The sequence below is a fragment of the Protopterus annectens genome, chromosome 5.part0 (genome assembly GCF_019279795.1).
Source record: "Protopterus annectens isolate FY-2018-M chromosome 5.part0, PAN1.0, whole genome shotgun sequence".
In the NCBI taxonomy this organism is placed as follows: Eukaryota; Metazoa; Chordata; order Ceratodontiformes; family Protopteridae; genus Protopterus; species Protopterus annectens.
In genome coordinates, this window is record NC_056735.1 from 142,920,852 (window position 1) to 142,935,441 (window position 14,590).

General features: G+C 39.0%; 1 protein-coding gene across 1 annotated transcript in view; it reads left to right on the top strand.

The window, feature by feature from the left end:
* The first annotated feature begins 310 nt into the window (after positions 1-310).
* Positions 311-14,590, top strand: part of CNGA3 (cyclic nucleotide gated channel subunit alpha 3) — a 570,358-nt gene continuing 556,078 nt past the window's right edge. Inside the window, exon 1 of the mRNA XM_044072170.1 lies at positions 311-443. Coding sequence (XP_043928105.1) covers positions 340-443 — 104 coding nt within the window. The 5' untranslated portion in view covers positions 311-339. The remainder of the gene's footprint in view (positions 444-14,590) is intronic.

Genomic DNA, 14,590 nt, shown 5'->3' on the forward strand with positions numbered 1-14,590 from the left:
TTTGTGCAACACAGCATCATAGACTGTTACTCTCAGTAAACAGTTACATGTGCAAACTGTAAATTGAAAAAGCAAAAAGTAAATGCACTATTATAAGAATTAAATGCAACCTTTCATGTGTTAATATGCTAGGTTGCTTAGAATATCAAAGCTAAGCATGAACTATGTATTATGTATACTGAATTTTAAGTGTTGTGTATTTTTTGTCCTTGCTGAGTTTGAATTAGAATTACATGTTTGCCATAGCTGACAGCATGATTTCCATTGTGATGGCACTTGTGTTTTTGTCCAGCTGTCAATCAGAAGATGAATGCCTTTAAAGTATAAAAGGAAAAAAAGATGTCTAAAATAAGAACTCAACATTCCTATCCTACCGTGCAGAGGCTGTCTGTCAAAACCAATGATGAGGATGACATAGAACGACTTGAGAATGGCAACAGCAGGTAAGAAAAGCATGGAGAGAAGTGGTTTTATTTGTCACTAGGTTTAATAGACACACACACACACACACACACACACACACACACACACACACACACACACACACACACACACTTAAATTCAGTCAGAAAATTTTGTCACTGTTGCTGTGCCAACATAATAATTACATTTTTTGTTGATTGTGTCAATGCATTAAATTCCTTATTACTAAGCAGTTACAAGAACATTTAATTTTTCACTCTACAGCAAAGTGGCATACCAGCCTGTCGTTCTGCAGCAGAAGTCATAATCTGTACTCAGTGGTATTAAATCAGTCTTAGAATTGCAAATGCTAATATCACAAACTCTGCATAAATGTTGTTTATCTAATCAATGTAAGTATCATGACTTTTTTCTGACCCATGTTCAGCCATAATGGATCCAGGGATATAACACAGTAAGAAGTTAAAATACAGCAAGAAAGTGAAGTCACTAACATACATACAGACATATCTATATAATGTTGTACATGATTTCTGACATTATTATAATAATATCAACATCCTTTAGTAAGATTTATGCATAACAAAAAAAGAATAATGCATAACATGTTTTCAAAGGCAAACAGACATTGTTACAGACTGGTTACCATCACAGAGGCATTTAAAAACACTAATCATATTATTATATCAAATATAACTGAAAAAAAACAGTACCGTCACTAAAGGAAAACATTTTGTATATATTGTTACAATGACTAAAACTGTCTATAATTGTATAACTTTATAGAATTATCCAGATGTGTAGTATATCTTGTAACCTAGTTCACATTCTATTGATTTATTTTGTATAGTATTTCTCATGTCACTTGTGTTGTTTTTGGACTATAATGTATTTGTATTGCACTGTATGTGGAGCTTTTCTTCCTGGGCCTCCACTGAAAACGGGCTCTGTAGACTCATTCAGACCACCCCAGTAAACAAATGTCAAATAATAAATAATTAAATAAATAAGAGAGTTGGCAGGAATACAGAAATAATTGAAAATACCCCTGAACCACATATCTTATGGCTGTGTGTGTGTGTGTGTGTGTGTGTGTGTGTGTGTGTGTGTGTGTGTGCACGTGTGTGTGTGTGTGTGTGTGTGTGTGTGTGTGTGTGTGTGTGTGTGTGTGTGTGTGTGTGTGTACAGATTCACTTCAGAAGACTGAAACTTCACAATCTCAAAACTGACAAGACTGAAACACAAAATCCAGAAATTCAAAATCCTGAATCCCAAAAGACTGAAAACATACAAAATACATATACTGACTATAAACAACACAAAGCATATTACTGTCCACCAAGGTTCATGGGTTCATAGGTTGGTACTAGGCTATCGGCCCTAGGGCCTATACAAGCCTAGCCTTAACAATTTCCTGGCTATTTCTTCCCACACTATTTACTTCCCTGGACCCCTATCTAGCAGGGCGACTGACGTGATCCCCGGGGTGACTTTCCTTTCTCCCATCCAATCATCAAGGTTCCTTTTGAAGAGGACCAAAGAGGCACTCTGCTTGACATGTATGGGCAGTCTATTCCAGAGTCTGGGTAGTCTCTGGGTCAGGAACCTATCCCTCCAGTATGTTTTGTTTATTGTGATGACAAAATTTAGATCCCTGGAGCGTGTGGCTCTGAGGGATTGGGATTTCTTTAAGTGTAGCATGTCCCACAGCTCTGGGTTTGACATGGCCTTGTATGTTAAGCAGAGATCACCTCGAAGTAGACGATATGAAACAGAGTATAGCTGGAGTTTTTTAAGATTGTCAGCACAGGTCATCTGCTTTAGTCCTGTTTTTCTTTTAGTGAGGTATTTCTGTGGCCTTTCCAGTTGTTGCAGATGTCTTGAGAGGTACATACCAAATGTGGCGTTGTATTCTATAATGGGTCCAATGAGGGATGAGTACAGTGGGACAAGATGAAAAGCCCTTAGTGATGAGGTGTGAGGTGTGCCACATAGAAGGATTTCCTGACTGTTGTGGCGATGTGGTTATTGAAGGTGAGACCACTGTCCACCTGTTTCCCTAAGTCTCTTACCACACTTTCAGTGTTTAGTGTACTGCCACCTATGTGGTAATTCATGGGTACATGTTTTTTCCCAAAGGGGATAACTATACATTTCTTGGCATTGAGCTTGAGCCCATGGCTGTGGCACCAAGCCTCTGTTTCTTTAAGGCCCTTTTGTAGAGTATCCGCATCATTTGGGGATTCAATAATGGCTCCCAGTTTGCAGTCATCTACGAACTTTGTTAGCCAGAGTCCCTTAGTGTTGGCCTGTAGTTCAGAGAAGTACATGCCAAACAAGAGAGGTCCCAGGACTGAACACTGAGGTACTCCACTTGTCACTTGTCTGGAGCTGGATTTGGAGTCAGCTACTTTTACAGTGTGGGTTCTGCCAGTTGGCAACCCACTGAGTGACATAGGGATTAATGCCCATCTTAGTATGTTTATCTATGATTCCAAAGTGGGAGATGGTGTCAAAGGCCTTGGTGAGGCCCACATAGGCTGTGTGGACTGCCTTACCCTCGTCCACGGCTCTGGAGACTGATTCGAAGAAGTCAATCAGGTTCAGGAGACAAGATCGGCTCTTCACAAACCCAAACTGGATGGGGTCCAGTGTTTTAAGGTTGCCGATGTCTTTGTGTATAAGTTCCATGATAATATGTTCCATGCCCTTGCAGATCAGGCTCGTCAGACTGATGGGGCAGTAGTTCCCGGGATCCAAGGTGGATCCCCCCTTGTGGAGTGGGATAACTGTAGCTGTGTGCCACTCAGTGGGCACGAAGCCTGAGGTGAGGATATAATTAAATATGACACTTAGGTGAGGTGCCAGTTCATTTTGTAGTTCATGTAGTACACAGCCCGGGATGTCATCTGGTCCCATGGATGCTGTATTCTTAGCTTTGGAGAGTGCGTTTTTTACCTGTGTGGCCGTTATTACCAGAATTTGGCAATCTTCCAGTATTGAGATGGGCCATTTAGGGGGTGAGAGGGGGGTAAAGTTGACACTGAATCGATCTGCCAGGATATTGGCAATATCCTTGGGATTAGTATATTTAATGCCATTCTGTTGTAGCTCAGAGCAGATCTGAGCATTGCCATTTAGATTCTTGACATAGTTATAGAACGCCTTGTGGTTGTCTTTGGAATCTTTGGCAATTTTATTTTCATAACTAGCTTTGGAGGATTTTATGAGGGATCTCAGCTTCTTACTGAGGCTGGTAAGGGAGTTTCCTGGGATTTTCCTCTTTTCTGCAACAGTTTCTTCTTTTTGTTGTAAAGTTTGTTTATGGCAGGGAACCACCAGATTGGCTTCCTTTTTTTGGAGGAAAGCATCTTGGTTCTATTTGGGATGGCATGATTTATGCATGAATGGATGTGCTCGTACAGTGCTTAGTGTAGGACTCAGCAGTCAAACTTTCAGTTCCCCTCTGCATGGGTGTCATGAAGTTTGTAACTTCTGACTTGAGTAGCATGAAGTTGGCTTTGGAGAAGTTTTTTATGGAGGTTTCTTTACTGGGGGGTGGGGGTGCGATGTGGATGTTAAGGGTGATTAGCTTATGGTCCGACCTGACCAACGAGGGTGACCATAGGTGTGGAGCATCGATTTCCCATGTTGGTAATGACCAGGTCTAGGATATTGGAGTCCCTGGTGGGACTATGGATTAGCTGATCCAGGGCATTGGAATTTATGAATTACAAGAACCGTTGGGCAAAGATGTTGGTACATGAGTAGTTTTCCCAGTTAATGGCAGGGTAGTTGAAATCACCCAGTATTAGGGTGTTTGGTTGTATATTAATATTTTCCAGTATGTTTAGAAAGGTGTAGTGAGAATTTTGGGGCATGGTGGGGGATCTGTAGCAAGCTATAATTTGGATTGCAGTCTTACCTAGTGTTAGTTGCTCCTGGAGAATTTCAGACACATTGTGTTGGCAACTAACCTGGCAGTGTGAATATCCTTGGCGAATATGGACACTCCTCCACCTTTAGTGTTTCGATCCTGGTTTGGTGGCCGAAAAGTGTGATAAGAGTTGTAGCCTGGTATTGTAGGGGTGCTCTCTGGAGCCTTGAACCAGGTCTTAGATACTGCACAGATATCAATGTTCTCCATTTTTAGGATTGCCTCGAGAGAGTGCATTTTGAGGTTTAGACTTCTAGCATTGAGTAGCATTGCCTTCAGATTTTGGATGATTGTACCTGTTATGGTGGTGGTTTTGTTCTTTGAACTTTGCCTAAAAAAGGCACCATAGGGGTGGCAAGAGCCTTAGCCAGTAACCTGAATCCCAGGGGCGACAGGTGCAGACCATCTCTGGAAAAACATCATGGTCTTTCGATCATGTCATCCCAGGCAGACAGATACTGGATCCGCTTTGAATGACACCAGAAGCTTAGCCAATTGTTGAAGTCAATCATTTTGTCCTTATATTTTGATATCATTCTGGGCAAAGGCAGGATGCTACTCAGGGCTAGGGTCATACCTGCCTGGGCCACATGATCCGAGAGCTCTTCCATGTCTCTTTTCATGTAGTCCAGAGAGGTATGTCTCAAGTCATTCACTCCAACATGGACAATGACAGAGTCATAGTTTTACTTGTTGTGGAGTGACTTGAGTGCATGAGTTATGTGGTGGATCCTGGCACCTGACAGGCAGCTCACTGTAATTTTCTCCTTGTTCAGCCTGGTGAGTGGGACATCAGTGTGTCTGACTATAGAGTCACCTATGACTAAAGTGTTAGGTACGTTGTCTTACCTTAGTGGCTGTTGCTGGGTGGCACACGGGTGTTGTGAGCTATGTGACACTTTGGTTGTGATTGGTGTTTGTTTGCCTTTCAGCTTCGGAGGTCCTTGTTGCTTGGTCTGGTTACAGTTAAGGGCCTCCGCATATGTGGATTTAGTGTTGCTATGTGTGGGTGTTGGTGGTGTGAGTTTAGAAGGGCTATGCGTTGCTTGAGGTGCAGTGCAGGTGTTAACCTTCTCCTCTTGTCTGTCTAGCACAATCTTGGGTGGAGAGTGCTTTGCTTCCAGTTTGGCTATGTAAGTGCATCTCTCACAGGTTGTAGTGTTGGGTGGTAGGAGGAGAGGGTTGTCTGTGTATATGAGGCAATTGCTGCATTGCCCCAGTATGCCCAGATTCACCAGGTGGACAGGAGAAATCAATGGAAGCTGACCCTTGTACATGCCTGGCATGGTGCTTTTTTTTGAAAAGTACAGGAGCTGTTTTCCTTTACCTTAGCAAGGTACTTTGCAATTATAGGCTGTTTAGTGCCTATGATAAATTTTTCCTTATTAATAAGGAGAGTTGAGTGCTTGTATCAGTTTAAGGCTTCCTAGTGCTTTCCAGCAGGTATTAGAGCAAGTGCTAGTCACAGGGATGCTTAAAGGTAAGATGAAAAAAAAAATGGTTTACCCTAAACACTGCAGTGTGCACTAGAGAAGTTAGATGTGAAAGTAGGTAACTTAAGTTTTACCTGTCTAAAAAGTTAAGTTTTAGTGGAGAGTCACTATTTTTAAAACAGCAAGATAGATTGAAAGGGGGTGATCACTTTTGTATTCCGGTACTATGGAATGCAGTAGAATGGCCAAAAAATTTAAATAGTTGAAGGGGAGTGATTTCACAAAATGATAATTTTGTGCTTACTCACACAAGCCAGTGAAAGCAGAGAGGAAATTAGATATATGGTCAAATTAACATAAGAGGCAGGCAACTAGAAAGACAGTGGTATTTAAGAACACAACAGTGATAGGGGGGGGGGGGGGGATTTCTGCCTGACTCACAAGAGACAGAGCTGTGGTGTCTTTTGAAGTTTTAATATGCAGTTAAAAGCAGAACACAAGCAAAACACAAGGTAAAGAAAACAACTTGCAGCACTCAAAATATAAAAAGGCAATAAACTAATACAACAAATAAAAAGCAAACCAACCTTTCCCTCACAGTAAAGTGTAGCAGCGTCTGGGTGAGCCTTTCCAACAAAGTTTAAGCAGAGGAGCAGTAACTGGTGAAAACTGCTATGCTTTGTCTTGTATGTGTTTCTGTGTGTCCTTGTACTGGAATATTATCATTATTTGTATCCTGTGTGTTTTCAGTCTTTTGGGATTCAGGATTTTGAATTTCAGGATTTTGGGCTTCAGTCTTATAAATTTCGAGATTGTGAAGTTTCAGTCTTCTGAAGTGAATCCGTGTGTACATATATATGTACATGAGTGTCACAGCATTCCTTGACTACATACTTGGTCGACTGTTTGTAAGGGGTAGAAGTTTGAATGCACTGTTAGGCATATGTATATTGTGAGATTTCATGTAGGTTGAATAAGTGATATTTTATGTACTGGGTATGTTTTTGTTGTTGTGAGGACTTTAAAGGGTCCTGCCTTTTTTATTTTCTTACTACTTTTTGGAAAGTGTTATTTGTGGCATGCCTTCAAGTTTTGCATTACTGACAATTCTTTTTCATTTTGTAATGCTGTTAATGTGGTTATTCAATGTATGTTTGTATTTGGTGTTGTAATGTTTGGCAGAAGTTAAAGTAAGACTTTAAATAATATTTTGCAGGTTGGTCTACTGCTGAGCTTTACTTGTGTGGAGAAAACTGAACTGTTTTTTTGTTGCGATATTTGGAAAATTGGAGTGCAGTGAAACTGACAATATGTTCTTTCCACATTGTTGTGTGATTTTAGAGGTGGTATAGATGGAGATATTTTAGTAGCAGGGAGTGTTGTGGTACCAGGGGCTCCCCTCTGGATGAAACATTGCAGGTGTTTTTTTTTTTTATTATTATTTGAGTTATTGCTTATTTTAGATGCCTTTTTATTTTTTGAGTATTTGTGTTTCTGAGTTGTGAGGTTTCCTATAAGTGCCCTTTGGCATTAAATAGAGTATGGAATATGATTTTTCTGTTCTTATGTCAGTGATTATGATAACATTTTATATGGCATTTTATTCTATAAAAATGTATGTCTTTTTTTGCCAAGTCTCATAATGCTACATTTGCAGACATTAAAGATGAGGCCATAATTAATACATCAGGTATGTATTATTTCTTGATTATCTTGAAGAACTTCATCATCTTTTATTGAAGCAATTATATTGTCCTGTTTGTATTCATTAGCATACATGACTCTCCAGAGCCATTCTCATTATTATATCTGACAAGAATAGACCAAAATAAAATTGTGTGGTACCACAGGTAATCTCCATCCTGACTTGCTGCATTGTGTTTTTTAAGCACTGTTTTATTCATTCAGATATGCATGAATTGATATTTATTTGGCACATGCTCTGTTATTAATAGTGGTGAATTCCTTACCAAAGTCAATATGAGCATAATGCACTGAGAGTTTCAAATGCTATTGTTACCTCTCAAAGAATGCCACACGATTGAGAATGCAAGCTCTCCCCCATTGTTAAACCCATGTTGTTCTATATCTGACAGAAGTTGACCCCGTGTGTTGTTTTCTTTCACTGCTACTATTACTCTCCCCAACATTGTATGGCAGTCGACAGGGGATTAAGATTGTGAGCTGCAAATAGTCACTAACCTCTGCCTTTATCCTATCAAAATTGGACTGCAGTAATTCAATTGTATTCCCTTGAATGGTATCAATAATAATAAAAATATATAATCAAAATAAATAATTAATCTAAGTTCATCTCAACTTGCTTTGGAGAACTCATAATTAATTTGAATGTAAGGGGCCTAAGACAAAACTCTGAGTGAAGTGTCTGCTGACATGAATGTATAGAATGTGCAGAATTTGATTTTATGACAGATATACTAACATATGATCACCAAACTGCAGTCCATCATTGAAATATCAAATAATGAAAATCACTCTCATCTCCTTAAATATTTTTGCAGAGTTCTCACCCCATATACCTCTGCTACTTATATATACTAATTCCACGACTGTAGTACCATTAACAAATGGAAATCCTGTAAGATACCACAATCTTGAAATTGATATAAAAACTAAAAACAGTCATAGTTTTGTCATTTTATGTTTGAATGTCAGTCACTGCTGCATCAAATGTATGCCTACCACTTATAGAAATAGTTTTAACAAAAACTCCATAGTTGTCAATTGTCAGATAAAATTGTATCCATTTCATCACTTTAGGTCCTTTCACTAAATCTGTTAATGCTTGAATGTCATCATTAAGATTTGTCAAATTAAATTCTTTAAATAAATCGATCAATAAAGCTGTATAAAATATATTAATCACATGCCTTATCATATGACCATGTATTAATGTGCTCAGCTCTAAATAAGATTGTAAATAGCCATTAATTTAAAAAATATTTTGATAATGGAGACATAAGTATTTTTTTTTTTGCTTTATAGATTTTAAACCTCATTTATACAAGACTGGAGCTAAGATTGTTCCTTCTAAGACTGAATACATTTGTGTATCAAAACTGAAGTGTTAAATAAATTAATGATTGGGTTATACTGTTATGCAAATCAAGCTTTAAAAATATGAGATCTGTAGCATCAGATGAAACAAACAGACATTCTGATCAGCTCATAAATTTGATCTGCCCAAAGTAAAATAAAAGCATAATCAGTAGATGTAACTCCAGACTGATCATTACTGGTTCACTGATTTGCCTTTTAATACACATTGTCTTATTAAAAGAGTTGTCCAAAATTTAACATTTCTTACTGCTTGGAGTTTGTAAACCTTTTATAACCAGGGCAGTTTTGAAAGTTAAAGTTTTACCATTTTTGCTGTTTTACATCTTGATAAATATGTAATTCCACCATTTTATTCTGTTGTTGTTGAATTTGCCAATATAGTTATGCCTTACCAGTATGTAGCCATAAATGCACAATTGATAATATCATAATAACATCAAGAGCAGATTTATTTGGATCATAGAGGATCATACCCCAATCTGTTTTTATGAGTGTTCAGTTTATTGTCTCATAGTTTCCACTGGTAAAATTTAGGAAGGTTGAATTAATTATAACTGAATTTAGTTTTATTTTTAATAATTATGTTTCTTGATATGTGTTAATTACAGAGGGTGTAACCATAGGCAAAAAACATTGTGGATTAAAAATGATGTTATCATGACATGTTTTAATTAAGATAATATAAACATTGGTGGGGAGCAGAAAGATCCCAAGTTTGTCATTATGACATCTGAGATGTTGCCATTCCTAGTTGGATATTGTAGTATTTGTTCTAGAATGTACTATTAATATAGCCCAGTAATAATCTGGGAATTTTTACTGGATGTTAAGTAATTTACCCAGTCAGTGTTTAGATAATTAACATATCCTTAAATATTATGTTGTTACTAATTGTTCCCATCCTGGAGTTATGTCATGGAATTCTCATGCACTGTAGGGAACAGAGGTAATATACAGTAAGTTCCTTTACTATTATATGTAGTGCCATTTCTGTTGTTTGAGCAATGTCTAGTCTTGAATTGTTTTCTTAGTTTTAGGTGTTCTCCGACAAATACATGTATACTCCAGAATACATTTATGCATTTTGGATCTTTAAATCAGGGTATGGTAATGGTGCAGATATCAGTACCCTCTAAGCAGATGAAAGCTTTAAAACTGCATATTCCATTACTGAGAATTGTGGCATTTAACAAAACCATCTTTACCTCTTTTTATTATATTGTGTAATTCCAATACTTTTTTATGAATTTGAAAGACAAAGATCTTTATGTCAGAAAATGGCATGTTTAATATCTGTACTCTCTGGGGAGAAAGCTGAAACACATTGGTATTGACATTCTGGCTGGTTGCAGATCTCACTGCTGGCTTACAGGTACTGAATCTGTCATCTGTGACACCATGTGCGTGGCCCCTGTCTGAATGCAACATTTTATTTTGATATGGTTGAGCCATCTTCTTATTCTTCTTCTTCTTTCGGCTTTTCCCGGTTAGGGATCGCCACAGAAGATCATCTGTCCGCTCATGATTGGCAGTGGAGTTTTACGGTGTCGAGTTGCCAGCCCGGCACCCAACCTTTCAGAGAAAACACACACACGCACACACTCACACCTAGGGCCAATTTGGAGTGTCCAATCCACCTACTGCATGTCTTTGGGATGTGGGAGGAAACCGGAGCACCCGGAGGAAACCCACGCAACCACAGGGAGGACATGCAGACTCCACACAGAAGGCACCCCAGCCAAGAATCGAACCGGAGAACCTCTTGCTGTGAGGCGGCAATGCTAACCGCTGCACCACTGTGGTCACCCATATGGTTGAGCCATATGAGACACAATACAGTTTTACTACACAGATGCATTTCCAGTGCTTGTTAGGATATTTGGTAATCCCACCACATCTGTGTGAATATCCAAGAGAGGGCACGTTATATTGCTCACTCTAACACAAATGATAATTGCATAATCATGACCTTCAATACATTTTCACTGAGTTAAGACTACCTTAATTCTGTCTGCAGGGTGATGTGACGCTGATAAACAATCTTTGTGAAGTATGTCAAGACCCAGTGACTATGATGTTTTTAGGTTTGCAAAGTCACAGAGTCTGCCTTATGAGCTTTTGAGTTTGAGTTGGTTGAGTTTTACCCAGGTATTTTATTAGTATGGAGTTTCGCCCACTGCCATATTATTTTGACTATGCATGTATGTTTGATTTTCTATGGCTAGGAGGAAGTGTGCGTCATATTTTTTTAACATGTGAATTCTGGTTTTGTTGTACTAATGGCTTCTTGAGGACAGGTGATGCTTTTTGGAGATGGCTTAGTGGTAAGAACATTGCCTCATAGCAATGGCATCTGGAGTTTGATCCTGACCTCCAGTAGCTATGTGGCATTTTATATGTCCACCCTGTGTCTGTTTGAGTTTTTGCTGACGACTCTAGTTTCCTCCCACATTCCAAAACAAAATTGTCTGAATGGTGGCACAAAATTATGAGTCTATATGCTGTATTTGCCCTCACCTTTGTGACCCAGGTTATAGATGAAACGGATCAGAGATGGACCAGTTCACTTAACCTAGTTAATGAATGAATAAATTAAATTAAACCACCTCACATGTATAGGTAGGTATGCACATAAACTTGTGGAAAAGAGTCACCGTTGACAGCTTATCCTCAATATTCTGCATATTCTTATAATTCTCACAGATATTTAGGGTATGTCAGTAAGGGGTGTGTTACCTGTGAGCAGCACGGAGTTTCTTATACTGCTTGAGATAACCATTACCTAGCATTACGTAAAAGAAGCTCATGTAGTGTCTCCATATCTAATATAAAGATCATTCTTACAATAAAATAAAAATAAGAGAAATCAATACTGTTAGTCAAAAAATTGTTTTACTTTTCTCAAGTGCCACTAAAATGATCATCTTTTTAATAAGCTATATTTTAAAATAAGCTGCATGTGTTAAATTGTATCATTTTAAAATTCATATCTAGATGCCTGTACTGACTATCGCTTTTGAAAAATAACCTAGGAAAGGGGGGGGAGCTAAAATTGAGAAACAGTAGAGAGTGCAAGTAGTTGGGAGAGTAACTGCAATTTACTTTACAGGGTTTGGCTTCATTATATAATCTAGCCATGGTTGCTACTAGAACTGAATATGATAGGAGGGAATGGACCTTTAAAGATAAGTTAACATGAAAGATGGACGAGTCAAGAGCCAAAGAACTTAAGACTACAACAGGAACAGGATAGGTGGGGAATTTCAGGCTTCCGCACATAGCTGCTTGGTCTGGCCACCGTTTCAAGAAAATCTGGAATGTTAAACATACCTAAACCAGTTCTGAGCTCCCTCTATGTTTTACATGTGGTTAATCTCCCTGGGGGCTTCCCTACAGTTGGTCAAGCTGAAATTCTTCAAGCTTCATTTGCTCAGAGAAAAAAGCCTTGAGAGTCAGAGCCCTGACTGCTATTTCCATTGGGAAATCATTGCTGGTACATTCACTTCTTTAGGAAGATTGCTCCCTTTTGCAAGTTGGTGTAACTGTAGAGCTTGTATATATAAGTTGATTTTTTTTCACCCTTCTAGTTGTTATGAAATTTTTTTTTTTTTTTGCATTTTGGAAGGCCAGGGTTATGCTATTCGATTTTTCATAATAGAACCCTCCCTGAGAACTAAGAAGGTTAATTTTTCTTCTAATCTACAATTTCTGAGACTAAAATAAAAGTCAAATAAAGAGAAGATCAAGACAATTTTGTTAGTGCATAAATAAAAATGATTTATTCACTGAGCAGTCTTATATGGCATCAGTGTCACCATAGGCTGGAGCTTGTGCTATTTGACACCTTACACACACTAAAAACTGTTTCCAGCTTTCCCCGCAATTCTCAAGCAGTTAACAGCCCTGAAGTTTCACAAAAACAAGGCTTACTTTCTGCTTAAACCTAGGATAAAAGATGGAACACTGCATGGTATTAAAACTCAAAGGCAAAGTCTTTAAATAAACATTCCAATGAAAGAGGCCATGAGCAGAGCTGCCAAAATAAAAAGAAAGGAAATAATTTGGCATTGACTACGATACCCAAGTATTTTTTTCTGCATAATGTAGACACCTTGAAAATGGTTATAATAAGTATTTATTTATTTATTTATCTTTTGTTAACTGGGTTATTCCACTGGGCTGGAGGCCCATTTTTAGTGGAGACGTGAGTGGGAAAAGCTCCACAACAAATGACAAAATAATGATAAGAATAACAACGTTATATTACAAGTAATATGAAAAAGAACAAAAATATTGAAAAAAATAGCCCAGACCGCAGAATCCTTTATAAACGCATTCTATGAACACCTTCAGGAATGCATGGATCATGCAATCCCAAATAAAACCAAGACCCAATCCTCCAAAGGCAGACGTCCTGTCTGGTGGACCCCAGCCATAAATAAACTATACAATAGAAGGAGGAAGCTACTACATGATAGAGCAAAATCCCAAAAAGGGAAGGCATCTCTGATCAGTATTAGCAAAAAACTACGGGCACTCATAAAATCGTCTAAGGCCAGCTTCGAGAGAAAAATTGCACAGGACACTAAGGATAATCACAAGGCTTTCTTTAGTTATGTTAGGAACCTGGATGGGAATTCCCAGATATGCTCAGAATTAGTCCAAAATGACAAAAAATACATCGAACCCATAGACGTTGCCAACATCCTAGCTGACAGGTTCAGCGCAAACTTCTCCCCCCCTCCCCACCAAAAGGGCAAATATCTATCCCAGCAGAGTGCTGCCCCCCTGACATCTCAGATACTCAGGTAAGAGCCACCCTCTCCAAAGCAAAAAACACAGCATCAATGGGACCAGACGGTGTCCTGGGCTGCATCCTACATGAACTCCAAGAAGAGCTAAACCCAAACATCAAACTACTGTTCAATCTCAGCCTTACTACAGGATATGTACCCAAAGAGTGGCGTACAGCAACAGTGGTCCCTCTCCACAAAGGTGGTGCCTCAATGGATCCTGGAAACTATCGCCCCATAAGCCTGACTAGCTTGGTCTGCAAAGCTATGGAAAGGATCATCATGAACCTCATAAATAAAGATATTGGGGACCTACAGACACTGGATCCTACCCAGTTTGGCTTTTTTAAGGGCAGATCCTGCCTCTTAAACCTGGTCGATTTCTTTGAAACAGTCACCAAGGCCATTGACGAGGGGAAGGTGGTCCACACAGCCTACCTGGACCTCGCAAAAGCCTTCGATACAATACCCCACTCGGGCATTATAGATAAGCTCACCAGCTTAAATATAAACCCCTATGTCACTAGATGGGTTGCAAACTGGCTCAAGGACAGAACCCACATGGTTAAAATTGCTGGAGCCATGTCAGACTCCAAACCAGTTACAAGTGGCGTCCCACAAGGCTCAGTCCTGGGACCTCTCTTGTTCGGTATATATTTCTCGGAGGTACAGGCCAACATGGAAGGACTGTGGCTGACCAAGTTCACAGATGACTGCAAACTGGGCACCATAATCGACTCTCCAGCCGACACAAGCATCCTCCAAAAGGGCCTCATAGAAACATTCAACTGGTGCCAGAGCCATGGCCTCAAGCTAAACGCCAAAAAGTGTATAGTCATCCCCTTTGGCAAAAACAAAGTGCCCACAAATTACCACATAGGTGGTAATCCATTAAGTACAGAAGAAGTAATTAGGGACCTGGG